This window comes from Herpailurus yagouaroundi, unplaced genomic scaffold (genome assembly GCF_014898765.1).
Source record: "Herpailurus yagouaroundi ecotype Mexico unplaced genomic scaffold, PumYag 210, whole genome shotgun sequence".
Lineage (NCBI taxonomy): Eukaryota > Metazoa > Chordata > Mammalia > Carnivora > Felidae > Herpailurus > Herpailurus yagouaroundi.
Genome location: NW_024412441.1, coordinates 19,017,006 through 19,036,668, shown reverse-complemented (window position 1 = coordinate 19,036,668; position 19,663 = coordinate 19,017,006). Strand labels below are relative to the sequence as shown.

The 19,663-nt window shown below is 37.8% G+C and overlaps 2 protein-coding genes across 8 annotated transcripts in view; one reads left to right on the top strand and one right to left on the bottom strand.

The window, feature by feature from the left end:
- The window catches only part of TSGA10 (testis specific 10), a 160,882-nt gene that overhangs the window by 92,783 nt on the left and 48,436 nt on the right, over nucleotides 1-19,663 (top strand). The window lies entirely within an intron of this gene.
- Nucleotides 14,359-15,654, bottom strand: LOC121016406 (heterogeneous nuclear ribonucleoprotein A1-like). Its single transcript, XM_040454004.1, has one exon. The coding sequence runs from the start codon at nucleotides 15,637-15,639 to the stop codon at nucleotides 14,677-14,679; it is 963 nt and encodes a 320-aa protein (XP_040309938.1). The 5' UTR covers nucleotides 15,640-15,654; the 3' UTR covers nucleotides 14,359-14,676.

The following is a 19,663-nucleotide window of genomic DNA, read 5'->3' as shown; positions in this document are numbered from 1 at the left end:
TTCCTTCATTTCTGATTTTATTTACTTGGGTTTTCTCTCTCTGTCTCTATGTCTGTCTCTCTAATGGGTGTGGCTAAAGGTATAGCAGTTTTGTTGATCTTTTCAAAGAACCAGCTCATGATTTCATTGATATATTATATCTCTTTTAGTCTCTATGTTATTTATTTTTGCTTGAATCTTTATTGTTTACTTCCTTCTACTGGTGTTGGGCCTTGTTCTTCTATTTCTAGCTCCTTTATGTGTAAGATTCAATTGTATATTTGAGATTTTTTTTGCTTCTTGAGGTAGACCTATATTGCTGTAATCTTTCCTCTTAGAACATCATTTGCTGCATCTCAAAGATTGGGAGCTGTTATATTTTCATTTTCATGTGTCTGCATGCATTTTTTGATTTCCTCTTTGATTTCTTGGTTGACTTGTTCATTATTTAGTAGCATGATATTTAGTTTCCATGTATTTGTGTTCTTTCCTGATTTTTTCTTCTGATTATTTTATAAAATTTTTAAAGTTTATTTATTTATTTATTTTGGAAGAGAGAGAGAGAGAGAGCAGGGGAGGGGCAGAGAGAAAGGGAGAGAGAGAATCCCAAGCAAGCTCCATGCTGTCATCACAGAGCCCATTGTGGGGCTCACACTTACAAATCATGAGATCATGACCTGAGCTAAAACCAAGAGTCAGATGCTTAACTGACTGAGCCACCCAGACACCCCTACCATTGTGGTTGGAAAAGATGAGATATGATTTCAATATTTTTAATTTATTGAGATTTGTTTTAGGCTTTAGGTGATCTCCTCTGGAGAATATTCCATGTACACTTGAAAAGAATGTATGTTCTTCTGGTTTTGAATAGAATGTTCTGAATATATCTGTTAAGTCCATCTGGTCCAATATATCATTCAAAGCTACTGTTTCCTCGATGATTTTCTGTCCGATCTATCCGTTAATGTAAGTGGGATATTAAAGTCTCCTCCTGTTGTTGTAATACTCTCAATTTCTTCCTTTTGTGTCTGTTAATAGTCGCCTTGTGTATGGACTGAACTCTCATATTGGATGCATAAATATTTACAATTGTTGTATCTTCTTGTTGGATTAATCTCTTTATGAATATGGTGTATCTTTCCTTGTCTCCTTTTATGGTCTTTGAAAAAGTCTATTTTGTTTGTTTTAAGTATTACTATGCCAACTTTCTTTTCACTTCCATTTGCATGGTAAATGTTTTCCCACACCTTGCTTTCAGTCTGCATGTGCCTTTACATCTGAAGTAGGTCTCTTTTTGGCAGCATATAGGTGGATCTTGCTTTTTTAATCCATTCAATTACCTTATGTCTTTTTTTTTTTTTTTTGAGAGAGAGAGAGACAGCATGAGCAGGGCAGGGGCAGAAAGAGAGAGGGAGAGAGAAAGAGACAGAATCTGAAGCAGGCTCTGAGCTGTCAGCACAGAGCCTGACATGGGTCTTGAACTTGTGAACTGCAAGATCATGACCTGAGCTGAAGTTGGACACTTAACCAACTGAGCCACCCAGGTGCCCCTACCTTGTGTCTTTGAGAGAAGCATTTAGTTCATTTATAATCAAAGTAATTATTGATAAGTATGTACTTATTGCCATATTGTTACTTGTTATACAGAGGTTTGCTTTGTTTTTGTCTTTGCAGTTTTTCTCTGTTCTTTTCTCCTCCTCCTCCTCCTCCTCCTGGTTCTTTCTTCTTTTGCTCTCTTCCCTTGTGGTTTGATGGCTTTCTTTATTGATATGCTTGGATTCCTTTGTCTTTATTTTTTATGTATCTATTATAGGTTTTTGATTTGTCATTACTATTAGGTTCCTATATAATAGCTTGTGCATAATGCTTTGGATTACAAGCATGTTTCTAGAACAAATTATGCTCACAAACCAAGGTTTTACTATAATATAATGTTATTATGCTTGATGATGTTGCTAACTTTGCTTGACTTATTCTCATTTTTTATTATTCTTTTTTATTTTTTGCTGTTCAGCTTGGTTGCTTTCCATTATTTTGCCTTCAAGGTCACTGATCTATTCTTCTGCCTCCTCTAATCTTCTATTGATTCACTTCTATTGTATTTTTAATTTCAGTTATTGAGTTCTTCATCTCTGATTGGTTCTTTATTATATTTTATATCTCTAATTTGAAAATATCACTAAGACCTTCACTCTTTTCTCAAGTCCAGTTACTAACTTTATGAACATTACTTTGAATTTTTCATTTAGTTATTTTGCTGTGATTGTGTGCTGTTCTTTCATTTGCAACATATTCCCCTATCTCTTCATTTTGCCCCTCTGTTTTCTTCTTTGTATTTGGAAAGTCAGTTACATCTTCTGCTCTTGAAAGTAGTGGCCTTATAAAGAAGAGGTCCTGTGGTGCCCTGTAACACAGTGTTCCCTGTTCAGTAGAACCAGGTGTTTCAGGGGTATCTCCTTTATGGGTTGCATGTGCTCTACTGTTGTGGCTGAACTACATTTGCCTTCGGTATATTTAACTGCAATAGCCCATTTTGCCTCTTGTGGGCAGGGTTTGGTCTCTGTGCTGATAAGGAGCCAATCTGAGGCCTCTTTGGGCTAGTATTTGGGCAGTGTCACCTTTATCAGTTAAGCCAGATGCCTGTCCTCAGCACATTTATTGAGGCTTTGGTCACACCAACCTGCAGAGTGTTCTCCCTGTGTTGTCTCCTTAAGAGCCTTTTGTTGGTGGGCGCAGCCTACAGTTAAACTGTATGTCTGCCCCCAGGTCTATCTGCAGGGGCTGCAGTGGAAATGGTATGTGTGGTTATTTTCCCTTCATCTCAAGGCAGGAGTCCCTTTGGTGTGGTACCAATCCCTGCATGGGCTGATTGTATGATATAAGGCAGGAGCCATTTTGGAAAGGACTCCTGCTGATCAAGGTGATTGGATGGGGGGATCCATAAGAAAACTCTGGGGTGGGGTTGGGGGGAGAAATGGTATCCACAGCTGTCTTGTTCTTGGAGAAGTCTAAAGATCCCTTCCCCTCCAGTGCATAATATAAACCACCTTCATGTACACCCTAGCTGCTTTTCAAACTATTCCTTCTATGTTGTATCTCTGCAGGATTTTTTGTTATGCTCTTTTTAAAGGCAGGGACTCTGTCTCCTATTGCCCTCTGGATTTTCTGGAACTTAGCCCACTGATTTTTAAATACCCACAGTTAAGCCCAACTGATTGTGAAAACTTGCAAAGTTAAGTCCCACTGGTTTTCAGAGCCAAATATTATGGGGATTTGTCTTCCCAGTGCAAGTCTTCCATGTCTTTGGTGCTTCTCTTCTTTCTCTGTGCTTGTGGTGCCCTCCTGTTTGTGGTTAGTCTTGCAGGGAGTCTAGTTCCTGACTCTCCATCCCTCCTACCCTTTTTGATGTAGCCTCCTCTCTATGATTAACTGTGTAAAGCCTGTTCTGCTTGTCTTCACATCGTTTCCTGGGTTAGCTGCTATTCCTGGATTAGCTGTTATCTAGGTGTGTCTGTGGGATGAGTGAGCTTAGGATCCTACTACCCCACCATCTTTAGTCTTACTTTTTATTTTCTCCCTCCAATGAGTTGCTAGAACTTCTCTCCTGGACTTCTGGACTCCCTCAAAGATTCTTTTTTCTATGGATAATTGTCTAATTCATTGTTCTCCCAGGGCTCCCAGACCTTGGCCAAGAGAGGCTGGAGCCATTCTCGGGCACTTCATTATCCACAGGTGGGTCAAATTTCTGTAAGCCTATTACCCAGCCTTTGATTGAGTGAGACAACTCCTGCATCCCTTGGAGTGTGGTGCTGGTGATAGCTGTAGCCCAGTCTTCAGAGGTATGGAATTATTTCTGGGTCTGTAGTTAAGGCCACAGCTATCGAGTCAGCCACCTAGGTATGGGCTTGTCTTCTCAAAATGACTCTCGTTGTGGGGCGCCTGGGTGGCGCAGTCGGTTAAGCGTCCGACTTCAGCCAGGTCACGATCTCGCGGTCCGTGAGTTCCAGCCCTGCGTCAGGCTCTGGGCTGATGGCTCAGAGCCTGGAGCCTGCTTCCGATTCTGTGACTCCCTCTCTCTCTGCCCCTCGCCCGTTCATGCTCTGTCTCTCTCTGTTCCAAAAATAAATAAATGTTGAAAAAAAAATTAAAAAAAAAAATGACTCTCGTTGTTTGTAGACCACTGGGGTTTCACAGTCTCCTACCTGGGTTGCAAAGCTCCCACATAGGCACTTGTGACTGTGAACAGATATGAAGTTGTTGTGATTGAGTTGGGGAAACATGTGAGGAATATCTTGTTTAGCCATCTTGCTACATCACTTCTGCATCAATTGATTTTTGTATGTTGTAACAGCCTTTCATATTTGGAATAAATTTCACTTGGCTGTGGTGTACAATTCTTTTTACACCTTACTGGATTCAATGTGGTAATGTTGTGTCAAATATTTTTGCATATATGTTTATGAGAGATATTAGTGTGTAATTTTCCTTTCTTGAAAAATCTCCTTCTGATTTTGGTACCAGATGCTGGCCTTGTAGAATGATTTGGGAACTTTTCCATCTCCTTTGATCTTCTGGAAATGATTGTATAGAATTGGAGTAATTTCTTCCTTAAGTATTTGGTAGAATTAATCAGCAAAACCATGTAGGTTTGGTGATTTCTGTTTTGGAAGTTTATAAATTGTTGATTCAATTTCTTATAAGTTATAGACCTTTGAGATTATATCTCCTTGTATGAATTTTGGCAGATTTTATATTTCAAGGAATTGTTCTGTTTCATCTAAGTTATCAATTTTGTATGCTAAGAATTGTTCATAATTTTCTTTGTCCATTTGGACTGCTATAACAAAAATAGCACAGACCTGGTGGATGGCTTAAACAATTCATTTCACAATTTTGAAGACGGGAAAGTCCAAGATCAGGACTCTTGCAGTTTCAGTGTCTGGTAAGGACCTACTTCTAGCTCTTCTCACTGTGGCCTTATATGCTGGAAGAGGGGAGGGAGTTCCTTGATGTCTTTTTTTTTTCTTTAAATAATGGCACTAGTCCCATTCTAGAGGGCTGCACCCTCAGTTGTAACCACCTTCCAAAGGAACCACATCCAAATATGGACTGGGGATTAGGTTGCAACATTCAAAGTTTTAGAGGATATAAACATTAACAATAATATTGTTATTATCTTTTTATGTTCATATGATCAGTAGTTGTAGTCTCTCTTTCATTTTGATGTTAGTTATCTGTGTCTTCTCTTTTTTTGTTGGTTAGCCTGCCTAAAAGTTAATTAATTTTATTGATCTTTTCAAGGAACGAGCTTTGGGTTTCTTTGATACGTTCAGTTTAACTTCTTGTTTTAAATTTCATAGACTTCTGCTCTGGTTTTTATTAATTTTTTCTTTTGCTTACTTTGCATTTAATTTACTCTTTTGCTAGTTTACTTGGGGTAGAAGCTTATATTCTTAATTTTAGATCTTTTTTCTCTTCTAACATATGCATTCAGTGCTATAAATTTCATGTAAGCACTGCTTTCACAGCATGCCACAAATTTTAACAAGTTATATTTTTATTTTATGTTATTAAAATATTTAAAAATTTCTCTTAAGATTCTTCTTTGACTCATGTGTTATTTAGAAGTGTGTTATTTAATTTCCACATATTTTGGGATTTTCCAGCTATCCTTTTGTTAATAATTCCTGATTCAATTTTGTTGTGATCAAAGAACATATTTGGTATGATTTTTATTTTTAAAAGTTTGTTAAAGTGTGTTTTATAGCCTATACGTGGTTTGCCTTAGTGAACGTTTGAGATTAAGAATGTGTATTATGCAGTTACTGAATTAAGTACTCTAGAAATGTCAGTTAAATCTAGGTGATTGGTGGTGTTTGGTTCAACTATATATTTAATGAGTTTCTGCCTACTAGATATGTCAGTTCCATATAGAAGGGTATTGCAGTCTCCAACTATAGGGGAGGATTTGTGTCTCTCTCCTTGTCATTCTATTATTTCTTGCCTTACATATGTTGACATATTCTCTTGTTAGGTGCATATACATTACAAATGGTTATGTTTTTTTCTTCATTGCCAACTTTATTTTTTATTAACTTTTTAAAAAATTTAATTTCAGTACAGTTAACATACAGTTTTATGTTAGTTTCAGATGTATAATATAGTGATTCAACAATTGTATGCATTACTCAGTGCTCATCAAGATAAATGTACTTTTAATCCCTTCAACTGTTTTACCTATCCTCCCTCCTATCTCCCCTCTGGTAACCCTCGGTTTGTTTTCTATACTTAAGAGTCTGTTTTTTGGTTTGTCTCTTTTGTTGTTGTTCATTTGTTTTGTTTCATAAAGTCCACTTATGAGTGAAATCATATGGTATTTGTCTTTCTCTGACTGCCTTATTTTACTTAGCATTATACTTTCTATCTCCATCATGTTGTTGCAAATGACAAGATTTCATTCTTTTTTATGGCTGAGTAAGATTCCATTATATATGGAGAGAACTAGAAATAGAAGCAGAAAGAAAAGAAAGGAGACAGAGAAAGAAAGAAAGGAAAGAAAGAAAGAAAAAAGAAAGAAAGAAATCATCTTCTTTATCCATTTATCCTTTAATGAACACTTGGGTTGCTTCCATAATTTGGCTATTGTCAATAATAGTTCAGTAACATAGGGGTGCATGTATCTCTTTGAATTGGTGGTTTTGTATTCTTTGGGTAAATACCCAGTGGTGGAGTTACTGATCATATAGTAGTTCTATTTTAATTTTAATTTTAATTTTAATTTTAATTTTAATTTTGAAGAAACTCCATACTATTTTCCATAGTGTCTGCACCAGTTTGCATTATCACCAACAGTACACAAGGTTCTTCCTCCAAATCCTCACTAGTATTTATTGTTTCTTGTGTTTTTGATTTCAGCTATTCCAACAGGTGTGAGGTGATAGTTTATGGTGATTTTGATTTGCATTTGCCTGATGATTACTGATGTTGAGCATCTTTTCATGTGTCTGTTGGTCATCTGTATGTCTTCTTTGGAGAAATTTCTATTCAGGTCCTCTGCCTATTTTAATTGGATTATTTGTTTTTTGTTGTTGAGTTGTATAAGTTCTTTATATATTTTGGATACTAACCCTTTATGGGATATGTCATTTCCAAATACCTTTTCCCATTCAGTAGGTAGTCATTTAGTTTGTTGATTATTTTGTTTGCTTTGCAGAAGCTTTTTATTTTTATGTAGTCCTAGTAGCTTAATTTTGCTTTTTGTTTAGTTTTCCCAAAACCATTTGTTGAAGAGATTGTCTTTTTCCCATTGTATATTCTTGCCTCATTTGTCAAAGATTAATTAACTACATAATTATTGGTTTATTTCTGGGTTCTCTATTCTGTTCCATTGATGTATGTGTCTATTTTGGTACTGGTACCATACTGTTTTGCTTACTATAGCTTTATAGTATATCTTGAAATATGGGGTTGTGATACTTCCAATTTTGTTCTTTTTCATAATTGCTTTGGCTATTCTTTTATGGTTCCCATAACATTTTACGATTGTTTGTTCTAGTTCTGTGGAAAATTATGTTGATATTTTGGTAGGATTGCTTTGGGTAGTATGGATATTTTAAAATATTGGTTCTTCCAGGAGAACCTGAGTGGCTCAGTCAGTTAGGCATCTGACTTTGGCTCAGGTCAAGATCTCGTGGTCTTTGAGTTCAAGTCCCACATCAGGCTCTGTGCAGACAGCTCAGAGCCTGGAGCCTGCTTCGGATTCTGTGTGTGTGTGTGTGTGTGTGTGTGTGTGTGTGTGTGTGTGTATGTGTGTGTGTCTTTTTCTCTCTGCCCCTCCCCCTCTCCCTCTCTCTATCACAAAATTAAATAAACATTAAATATATATATTGGTTCTTCCAATCCGGGATAATGGAATATGTTTCTATTGGCTTATGTCCTCTTAAATTTCTCTCATCAGTGTTTTATAGTTTTCAGAGTACAAGTATTTCACCTTCGGGGTTAATTTTATTCCTAGGCATTTTATCATTTTTGGTGTAGTTGTAAATGGCATTCTTTTCTTTTTTTAAAGTTTATTTATTTAGAGAAAGAGAGCATGAATGGAGGAGGGACAGAGAGAGAGGGAGAGAGATAGAATCCCAAGCAGGCTCCACACTGTCAGCACAGAGCCTGACATGGGGCTTGAACTCATAAACCACAAGATCATGACCTGAACCGAAATGAAGAGTCAGATGCTTAACAACTGAGTCACCCATGCACCTGTAGAATTATTTTCTTAATTTCTCTTTCTGCTACTTGATTATTACTGTATAGAAAGTATATATATATAGTGTCATGTCATCTGAAAATAGTGAAAGTTTTACTTCTTCCTTACCAATTTGAATGCCTTTTATTCCTTTTTCTTGTCTCATTGCTGTGGCTAGGTCATCTAGTATTATGTTGAGTAAAAGTGGTAAGAGTGAACATCCTTGTCTTGTTCCTGATCTTAGGTGAAAAGCTCTCAGTTTTCACCATTGTGTATGATGTTAGCTGTGGGTTTTTCACATATGGCCTTTAGTATGTTATATGTTCCTTCTGAACCTACTTTGTTGAGGGTTTTTATCATGATTAAATGTTGTATTTTGCCATTTGCTTTTTCTGCATCTATAAAGGTGATCCATATGTTTTTTTTTCTTTCTCTTGTAGAAGTGATATATCACATTGATTAATTTGCAAATATTGAACTACCCTTGCATCCCAGGAATAAATACTACTTGATCATGGTGAATGATTTTTTTCTATTGTATTGTTGGATTCAGTTTGGTAACACCTTGTTGCAGATTTTTGAATCCATGGTTATCAGATACATTGGCCTGAAGTATTCTTTTTGTAGTGTCTTTATCTGGTTTTGGTATCAGGGTCATGCTAGCCTCATAGAATGAATTTGGATGCTTTCGTTTTTCTATTTTTTAAAATAGAAGAATAGGTATTAACTCTTCCTTAAATGTTTGGTAGAATTCACCTGGGAAGCCATCTGGTCCTAGACTTTTGTTACTTGGGAGTTTTTTGATTACTGAATCAATTTCATTGCTGGTAATTGGACTCTTCAAATTTTCTATTTCTTCCTGATTCAGTTTGGTAGTTTTTATGTTTCTGGGAATGATCCATTTCTTCTAGTTTGTTGAATTTGTTGGCTTATAATTTTTCATAATATTATGTCATAATGCTTTGTATTTCTGTGGTGTCAGTTGTTATTTCTCTTTCATTTCTGATTTTATTCAGTCCTCTTTTTCTTGGTGAGTTTGGCTTTCAGTTAGTTGGTTTTAGTGATCTTTCAAAGAACCAGTTCCAGGTTTCATTGCTCTATTGTTTTTTTAGTTTCTATTTCATGTATTTCTTGACCAGTATTTATTTCCTTCCTTCTGGTTTAGGGAATTTTGTTTTTTCTTCTTTTTCTAGCTCCTTTATGTGTAAGGTTAGTTTGTTTATTTGATATTTTTCTTGCTTCTTCAGGTAGGCCTGTATTGCTGTAAACTTCCCTTTTAAAACAACCTTTCTACATCCCAAAGATTTTGGACCTTTTTTTTTTTCATTTTCCTTTTTCTCTATGTATTTTTTTATTTCCTCTTTAATTCCTTGGTTGACCCATTCATTGTTTGGTAGCATGTTATTTAAACTCCATGTATTCGTGTTTTTTCCAGATTTTTTCCTTATGGTTGATATTTAATTTCATAGTGTTGTGGTCAGAAAACATGCATGGTATGACTTCAATCTTTTTGAATTTGTTGAGACTTCTTTCATGGTCTCAAATGTCATCTATTCTGGAGAATGTTCCATGTGCATTTGAAGGAATGTGTATTCTGCTGTTTTAGTATGGATTAATCTGAAGATATCTGTGAGGTCTATCTGGGCCGGTGTGTCATTCAAAGTCACTGTTTCCTTTTTGATTTTCTGTTTGGATGACCTATCCATTGGTTTAAGTGGGGTGTTAAAGTCCCCCACTATTACTGTTTTACTATCAATTACTTCCTTTGTGTTTTTTTATATGCTGCCTTATATGTTTGAGTGCTCCATATTGGGTGCAGTAATATTTACAATTGTTATATCTTTTTGTTGGATTGTTCCCTTTGATTATGTAGTGTCCTTCTTTGCCTCTTGTTATAGTCTGTTTTAACATCTATTTTCTCTGATGTAAATATTGCTACCCTAGCTTTCTTTTCACTTCCATTTGCATAATAAATGTTTTTCCATCCCCTCCCTTTCAATTTGCAGGTGTCTTTGGATTTGAAATGAGTCTCTTGTAGGCAGCATATAGATGAGCCTTACTTTTTTTATCCATTCTGTCACCCTTTGCCTTTGATTGGAATGTTTAGCTCATTCATATTCAGAGTAATTATTGATAGGTATGTACTTATTGCCATTTTATTACTTGTTTTACGGTTGTTTATGCCATTTTTCTCTGTTCCTTTCTTCTCTTGCTCTCTTTTCTCACAGTTTGTTCAGTTTCTTCAGTGATATACTTGGATTCCTTTGTCTTTATTTTTTGCATATCTGTTACTCATTTTTGTTTCATGGTTACCAATAGGTTTGTATATACCATCTTCTGTTTATAGCAGTCTACATTAAGTTGATGGTCACTTATGTTTGAACCCACTCTTTTCTCCCCTGCCCTGCAATGTTTTAGATATTTGGTGTCATACTTCAAAATCCTTTTATTTTGTGAATCCCTGACTGATTTGTATAGGTATACTTATTTTCACTCCTTTTGTGCTTCCTACTTTTCTTACTTCTGCTTATGGTCTTTCCTTTACCCTAAAGAGTCCTCTTTAACATTTTTTTGTAAAGCTGGTTTACTGGTCATGAATTCCTTTAACTTATTCTGGGAAACTCGTTATTTATCCTTCTATTCTCCTTCCTGGATAGAGTATTATTGGCTGAAGATTTTTTCCTTTCAGCAATTATATCATGCCACTGCCTGCAGTTTCTGCTGAAGAATCAGATAGCTTTATGGAGTCTTCCTTGTATGTAACTATTTTCTCTTGTTGCTTTAAAAATTCTCTGTTTATCACTACTTCCTGCCATTTTAATGATTATGTGTCTTAGTGTGGAACTCCTTAGGTTGATTTTGTTGCAGGCTCTCTGTGCCTCCTGGATCTGGATTTCTGTTTCCTTCCCCAGATTTGGGAACTTTTTAACTATTATTTCTTCAAATAAAATTTTTGCCCTCTCTTCTCTCTCTCTTCTCTTCTGGGATTCCTATGATGTGAATGTTATTATTCTTGATGGTGTCACTGAGTTCCCTAAGTCTATTTTCATTTTTTATTATTATTTTTCTCTTTCTTGTTCAGCTTAATTGCTTTGCATTTCTCTGTCCTCCAGGTCACTGATCTGTTCTTCTGGTTCCTCTAGTCTATTATTTATTTCATCTAGTACATTTTAAGTTTTATTTATTGAGTTCTTCATCTCTGATTGGTTCTTTTTTAAGTTTTCTGTTTCTTTATTGAGAGTCTTACTGAGGTCCTCCACTTTTTTCTCAAGTCTAGTAAGTATCTTTATGACCATTATTTAAAATTCTTGATCAGGCATATTGCTTATCTCTGTTTTGTGTAGGTGTTTTGCTGTGATTTTTGTCCTATTCTTCCATTTGGAACATTTTCTTGTCTCCTCATTGTGTATGGTTCCGTGTGTTAGTAAAGTCGGTTTTGTCTCCTGCTCTTGAAGAGGTCCTGTAGTGCCCTACAGTGCAGTGTCCACTGTTCACTAGAACCTGGTGCTTCAGGGGTGTCTCTTATGTGTGTTGCATGTACTCTGCTGTTGTGACTGAACCACTTTTACCTTCAGTCCTATTGTCTGCAACGGCTCACTTTACTGTGGACAGGGGTTAGTCCCTATATGTTGTTAGTGGGCCAATTGGGGCCATCTTGGACTTACGTTGAGTCACACTAGGTGTTTGATAGAGATGCAGTAGCACCAAACTGCAGGGTGCTTTCCCTATTTTGTCCCCTGAGAAGCTTTTGTTAGTGGGTAAGGCCTGCCCTCAGACTAGATATCTGTCCCCAGCCTGTTGCTGGGGCCCCAGCTGGACTTGTGTGTTTGGTTATCTTTCTCTCTTTCCCAGGCAGGAGTCACTTGGGAGTAGTGGTGGCCCCTGTCAGGGATGCTTGCCCACTATCAGGCCTGTGGCACTGCTTTGGATCGGCTCTGGCCAAGAGTATATCAAAGTTGGCAGGACCACAGAGAAACAGGGGTCAGGGTGGGTGGTGGTAGCAAGGTTTGCATTGGAGGGGGTGGATTTTCAGAACTGCTCAAGTCAGAAGTATGGTATGGTGTTAGCAGCACTGGTTTCTACAGATGTCTGTGTGCCTAGGCTGGGGGCAGGGGAGGGAAATGGTGCCCACCAGCTCCTTTGTTCCTGGAGAAGTCTCCCAAAGATCTCTATCACATGTCCTGAGATTAGTAAACAATCTCCCATATACCCCAGGTGTTTTTCAAACTGCTGCTTCAGTGCTGTATTTCTGCTGGGCCATTTGTTGTGCTGTGTCTTTGAGGGCAGGGACTCAGTTTCTTTTTGCCCTTCCAGCTCTCCCAGATCCAAGCCTGCCGATTTTTAAAGTTCCAAGGGTTAAGTCCTGCTGATTGTAAGAACTTGAAAAATTTGGCCCTTCTGGTTTTCAGAGCCAAATGTTATGGGCTTCGTCTTTCCTGCATGGGCTCCCCAGTGTGAGAGTCTATTCCTCTCTCCTCTCTGCACTCACGGCATTCCTCCCTCTAACAGAGAGCCCCACAGGTCGTTTAGCTTCCGATCATGTCTCTGCCCTTCCTACACTCTTCCTTGTGGCCTCTTCTCTACATTTAGCTGTGGAGAGTCCATTATGCCAATCTTTGGGTCATTTTCTGGGTTATTTACACTGATGTGTGTGTTACCTAGTTGTATCTATGGAACAAGGTGTGCTTAGGGGCTTCTTACTCCTTTTTTTTCCCCAGAAGTCACAGATTGTTAGGCCTTGATAAATTAAATTTTTATAGTTCTGTAATGCCTCCTTTTTATCTCTGATAAGTTTCCTTTCTCTGAAATCAGCTTTGTCTGAAATTAATATAGTTCTTCCAGCCTTCCTTTGATTAGTGTTATCTTTTTTTTGCATCTTTATATTAAAGTGAGTTTCTTGTAAATAAATATATATATAGTTGGCTTTTTCCCCCCTCACTCTGATGTTCTGCATTAAAATATATATATATATATATATATTTTGAGAGAGTGAGAGCGTAAGTTGGGGAGGGGCAGAGGAAGAGGGAGAGAGAGAATCTTAGGCAGGTTCCATGCCCAGTGCAGTGGAGCCTAATGCAGGCTCAATCTCATGATCATGAGATCATGACCTGAGCTGAAATCAAGAGTTGGACATTTTACTGACTGAGCGAACCAGGTGCCTCTGACATTCTGTGTTTTAATTGTGTATATGTCCATTTGCATTTAAAGTGATTATTGATATGGTTGGATTAATATTTACCATATTTGTAACTATTTTCTATTCATTGTTCTATTCTTTGTTTCTTTTTTGTATTCAACTCATTTGTTAGCCTTTATGGTTTTAATAGAGCATTTTTTTAATAGAGCATTTTATATGATTCTGTTTTATCTCTTGTTAGCATATCAATATAGTTCTTTTTCTTTTCTTTTCTTTTCTTTTTTTTTAAGTAGGCTTCACACCCAGCACTGAGCCCAGTGCAGGGCTTGAAATTTTGACTCTGACACCAAGACCTGAACTGAGATCAAGAGTTGGCTGTTTAGCCAACTGAGTCACCCAGGGACTCCAATATAGTTCTTTTTAAAAAACTTTTTTAAGTGGTGACCATAGATTTTTAATATACACTTAGAACTAAGTCCACTTTTAAACAACACTTTACAAGTCTAGGGATAATGCAGGTATCTTGAAATAGAGTGTTTGAAAATCTTTTATTCTTTATAACATTGCTGTCAATCATTTTATTTATTCATAAGGTATAATTTTCCAATATATTGTTGCTATTATGTTGAACAAACTGTTATCTGCTAGGTCAGTTAAGAATAAGAAAAGTAAACGATTTTATTTCACTTTCGCTTATTCTTTTTCTGTTTTCTCTTCCTTAATTGACATAGATCTCAGTTCCTAACATATATCTTTTTCCTTCTCTGTGAAAATTTTCTTTCGACATTTCTTCTAAGGCACATCTACTAGCAACAAATTCATTTTGGTTTTGTTTGCCTTAGAAGGTCTATTTTTTCTTCACTTTGGAAGAATAGCTTTTCCAGATATAGAATTCTAGGTTGGTGGGATTTTTCCTTCAATACTTTATGTATTTATTTATTTATCTATTTATCTATTTATTTATTTATTTATTTTATTATTTTTTTTTAAAACACATTTATTCAGCATCATGATCAGACTATTACATTTAGCAATCAACAGCATGGGTGCAAAAAAAAAAATCTACATTAAAACCCTTTGTTGGAATGCTTTACACTTTCCACAGAACAGAAACTAACCTGTTATACAATTAGTCACAAATACAGTCCTCGAGTTTTTTGCCCATACACATGAGTATTGTCTAAAACATGTCTTCTTTGTAGCAGCTAGGCCCTGCCACCACTGTGCTTGGCTGAGTTCACAAATCTGTTGTAACCTGTAGCTTCCCTGTCACTTCTCTGGCTCTCCTCTCCTGCTAAGCTTTGTTTCTTGGCGGTAATTAAAACCTTCTGCCACTGCCATAGCTACTGCTGCTGCTGGAACTGCCATAGCCACCTTGGTTTTGTGGTTTGGCAAAGTATTGGCCTCCACCACCATAGGGGCCAGAGCTTCTGCCTCCAAAATTTCCTCCTTTCATGGGTCCAAAATTTGAAGATTGATTGTTGTAATTGCCAAAATCATTATAGCTTCCACCACCTCCAAAGTTGTTTCCATCGTTACCAAATCCGTTATAGCCATCACCACTGCCACCATATCCACCACCACCTCGACTGCCGCCAAAGCCACCTCGCCCACTGAAGTTTCCTCCACGGCCAAAGTTGTCATTCCCACCAAAACCACCTCCACAACCACCACCGAAGTTCCCAGAACCACTTTGACCTCTTTGGCTGGAAGAAGCACTAGCCATCTCTTGCTTAGATAAAGCTTTCCTTACTTCACAGTTGTGGCCATTCACAGTATGGCATTTTTGAATGACAATCCTGTCTACAGAGTCATGGTCGTCAAAGGTCACAAAAGGAAAGCCTCTCTTTTTGCCACTGCCTTGGTCAGTAATGATTTCAATCACTTCAATTTTCCCATACTGTTCAAAATAATCTCTTAGATGATGTTCCTCAGTGTCTTCTTTAATGCCACTGACAAAAATCTTTTTCACAGTTAAGTGGGCACCAGGTCTTTGAGAATCTTCTCTCGAGACAGCCCTCTTTGGTTCCACAACTCTTCCATCCACCTTGTGTGGCCTTGCATTCATGGCTGCATCCACCTCTTCCACAGTAGCATAGGTGACAAACCCAAAGCCTCTGGAGCGCTTGGTGTTTGGATCTCTCATTACCACACAGTCTGTAATCGTTCCCCATTGCTCAAAATGGCTCCTCAGACTCTCATTGGTTGTTTCAAAGCTCAAACCTCCAATGAAAAGCTTCTGCAGCTGTTCAGGCTCTTTGGGAGACTCTGACTTAAACATGACGACGGTGGGAGGGGAGACTTTCACGATGCTTACTCAGCGGCGTCCACAGGCAGAAAGGACCTTCAATACTTTAAATATTTTACTCCATTCTCTGCTTGTGTGCATGGTTTCTGAAGAGAAGTCCTGTAATTCTTATCCATGTTCATCTATAGGTAATGTGAGTTTTTCCCTTTGGCTTCTTCAGGATTTTATCTTTGCATTTTATTTTCTGCAATGTGAATACTATATGCTTACATGTAGACTTTTTGCCACTTGGTGTTCTCTGTGTTTCCTGGATTGTTGGTTTGGTGTCATTAATTTTTGCAATTTGTTATTATTATTTTTTTTTACATTTATTTATTATTGAGAGACAGACACAGAGTATGAGCAGGGGAGGGGTAGAGAGATGGGGAGACACAGAATCTGAAGTAGGCTCCAGGCTCTGAACTGTCAGCACAGAGCCAGATGCGGGGCTCGAACTCATGAACTGTGAGATCACGACCTGAGCTGAAGTTGGTCGCCCAACCAACTGAGCCACCCAGGCGCCCCTGTTATTATTACTTTAAATATTTCTTTTGTTCCTTTCTCTCTTATATTTCTGATAGTTTCATTATGTGTGTATTATACCTTTTTAAATTGCCTTAAAATTTTGGGGAGCCCCTGGGTGGTTCAGTCAGTTGGGCATCTGACTTTGGCTCAGGTCATGATCTTGCAATTCATGAGTTCAAGCCCTGCATCAGGCTCTGCGCTGACAGCTGAGAGCCTGGAGCCTGCTTCAGATTCTGTGTCTGCCTCCCTCTCTACCCTGCCCCCACTCACACTCTGTCTCTCTCTGTCTCTCAAAAATACAAATAAAATGTCAAAAAAAATTAAAAACAAATTGTCTTACAATTTTTGAAGATTTTCTTCCTCTTTTTCCTTTATATTTTCTCTTTGAATTTCAGTTTGGGAATTTGTATTGGATTTTCAAGCTCACCAGTTTGTTCATAAGCTGGTTCCGGTCTGATGGTGACCCCATCAAAGGCCTTCTTCATTTCTGTTACAGTGCTTTTGATTACTAGCATTTCCTTTTAAGCTCTTAAGAGTTTCCACCTTTCTGTTTACATTACCCATCTGTTCTTGTATGTTGTCCAGTTTTTCCGTTAGAGCCCACAGAATACTGATTGTAGTTATTTTATATTCCTTGTCTAATAATTTCCAAATCTCTGCATATACAAGTCTTATTCTGTTACTTTCTTTGTCTTCTCAGACTATGTTTTTTACCTTTGAGTATGTCCTGTAACTTTTTTTTGAAACCAAATATGTTGTATCAGGTAAAAGTTACTGAGGTAAATAGGTCTTTAAGAGTGAAGTTTTATGTTTATCTGTGAGTTAGGTTGTGATTACCATTTGCTGTAACTGTACATGTCAAAGCTAAATTTTTCTCTTGTTCTTTTTGTTTTCTCTATTGTCTTCGGGTTCACTTAGAGACTTCTTAAACAGAGTCTGAACCTTGTAGTTCTTTCAACTGTAATCCCTTGTTATTACACAGGAGGCTTGTCGATGTGGTAGTAAGTTGTGGGTGGAGGAGAAGTATTCTATACTCCTATGATTAGATCATAGTCTTTCAGTGGGCTTGTGTCTCTGGGATGTGACCTTCACAAGTATTTCTCAGCCTTTTTTTCTTCTTTTTTTAAATGTTTATTTATTTTTGAGAGAGAATCAGAGTACGAGCTGGGGAAGGGCAGAGAGAGAGGGAGACACAGAATCCGAAGCAGGCTCCAGGCTCTGAGCTGTCAGCATAGAACCCTATGTGGGGCTTGAACTCACAAACTATGAGATCATGACCTGAGCTAAAGTCAGACACTTAACCCAGGTGCCCCATCCTTTTTATTTTTCTTAGGTGATATGGGAAAGCTGAAGAGTATCTGAGTTAGGTATTCCATTCCTCCACATTGATTAGGCTCTGTTCAAATCATGGTTATGCTCTGAAGAAATCATCTCCCTTGAGGGCAGACCTTTGTCAAGGAGAACAGGATGCTCTAGGATGATTTCAAAATGGCTACTTTTCTCCTCACTTTGCCAAAAGCATGTGAGGGTTTTTCTCTGAAAATTTGTTGGGTTCTTAGAGATGAAAATAATGAAAATGTGGGGGCTTCCCTAAAGCTGGGACCCCAGGAGGTTTTATCTCTCAAGCTAGTCTATGCTCACTCTCCCAACAAATAGTCAGTTACTGCATGTGGCTAGCTTCAGTGTCACTTTCTGTTCCTGGTAAGCTGTGATTCTCTGTACTTACCTTTATCTGCATTTGGGGGAGTAGTGGTTTGTTCTATGTTCTTAATTCTTTGATTGATCAAAGAAGAGTTTTTATTGTCAGATTTTCAGCTTTGTTTCATCTTGTGAGGTTGGGAGTCATGATTTCCAAGCTCTTTGCATGCTGGAACAGAAACCAAAATGCTATTTGTTTATATCTTTAGTGACTTGTTAGATTATTTTAGTGAAGTCTGTTCCTCCCCTTCTCCTTGCAATATGAAGCCTCTGATGTTTCTCAAAAGGGGCAGCCTTGGGTATGTTCACAGTTACCCTGGAATGACTATGGTTTTGGTGAGTCCTTTTTGATTATCTTGCTTCCAGACTACATTCAGCTGTTAAGCTCCATAAATTCTTGGCTGTTTGTTTTATTGTTTTCAACAGCGCCCTCAAGCATAAATTGATTCACATACTGATTCAAGTAAATTTGGGTTCCATTATAGGGATAGGTTTTTAGTTCAGTATTTGAGTTTTTCTGACCTGAGAATGCTCTTCTTAGCAGCCTCGTTCCTTGATTCTCTCTGGTAAAGTAGCTGACCTATGGTTTATTTTATATCTATAAAGAGTTTACCACTGTTCTGAATTTCTTTTCGCCATACCCTCCAAATCTTTTCACCAGACCCTTCATTCTTGAGACTGTCCTGGGCTTGAACTTCCCCACAGTCTATTAAAAATGAAGGAAATCCCAGGGCACGTGGGTGGCTCAGTCAGTTAAGCATCCAACTCTTGATTTCAGCTCAGGTCATGACTTTAGGGTTCGTGAGTTTGGGCCCTGCATCTTGGGGTTCTCTCTGACTCCCTCTCTCTCTGCCCCTCCCCTGCTCACTCTCTCCTCTCAAAATGAATAAATAAACTTAAAAAAAGTTTTAAAAACAAATGAAGGAAGTCCCTTTGGAAGAACTTAGGAACTTCCTGTTTTATGGCCTCCCTCTCTTCACGGGCACAGTCTCTGAGCCATGGCTCTCAAGCTTGTATGAAGACAGTGGTGCACTTCTCTTTGAGTGGCATGCCTACTTTAGGATCTAGGCACTTGGTAGGGATGGTGGAAAGTGTGGCTGTAGCCCCTGGTCTTATTGTCATGCATCTGCAAGTATGGAACCCCCTATTTATGAAAAACCTGTGTCAAGGAGAATCAGAGGCATAGTACTCTTATTCTTACTAAGCCACAAATAAGATAGAACTGCGAGCCTGTGTGCAAAGAATGGGCATAAGAAGGGAGCCCCCATTTCCTAGAAATACTTTCCAGGAACTTAGCCTTTTAAACAAATAGCTTGAGATGGGATGAGAAAAGCTGATATCCTGTCTCTCCTGGAAAGATAGTTTAGTTCCTGACCGGGTACTGAGGGGAGAGGAAGCACTGTTCTTGGATGCATCCCATCTGTAGTGGATTTCCCTTTATGCTTAGCTGGGAGTAAGGAGGGAATAGGTCATAGTTCAGATGCCGCAGACTTTCACTGTTCCTAGTTTTAGTTAGTTTTCTTGAAAATGTTACTTCATATACCATATGTCCTTAGGACCCTTTCCAGAACCTATTTAAAGACAAGGTAAAGTTGGTTTTTTATAATTTTCACTAATTTCTCTAGGGAGTGATTCTGCCACACTGCCATGCCAGAAGTGGAATCTTTACCTTATACAGTTGATATGTTTTAATTTTATTTTATGTGAATATAATTTTCTAATTACTCTTAGGTTATTTTGTACCATTTAATTTTCAATATTTGGAGATTAAGTAAATATCTTTCCAGTTATTGAT

Excerpts from the sequence above, each read along its gene's own strand:
- LOC121016406 (XM_040454004.1), bottom strand. The coding sequence starts at position 15,639 with ATGTTTAAGTCAGAGTCTCCCAAAGAGCCTGAACAGCTGCAGAAGCTT.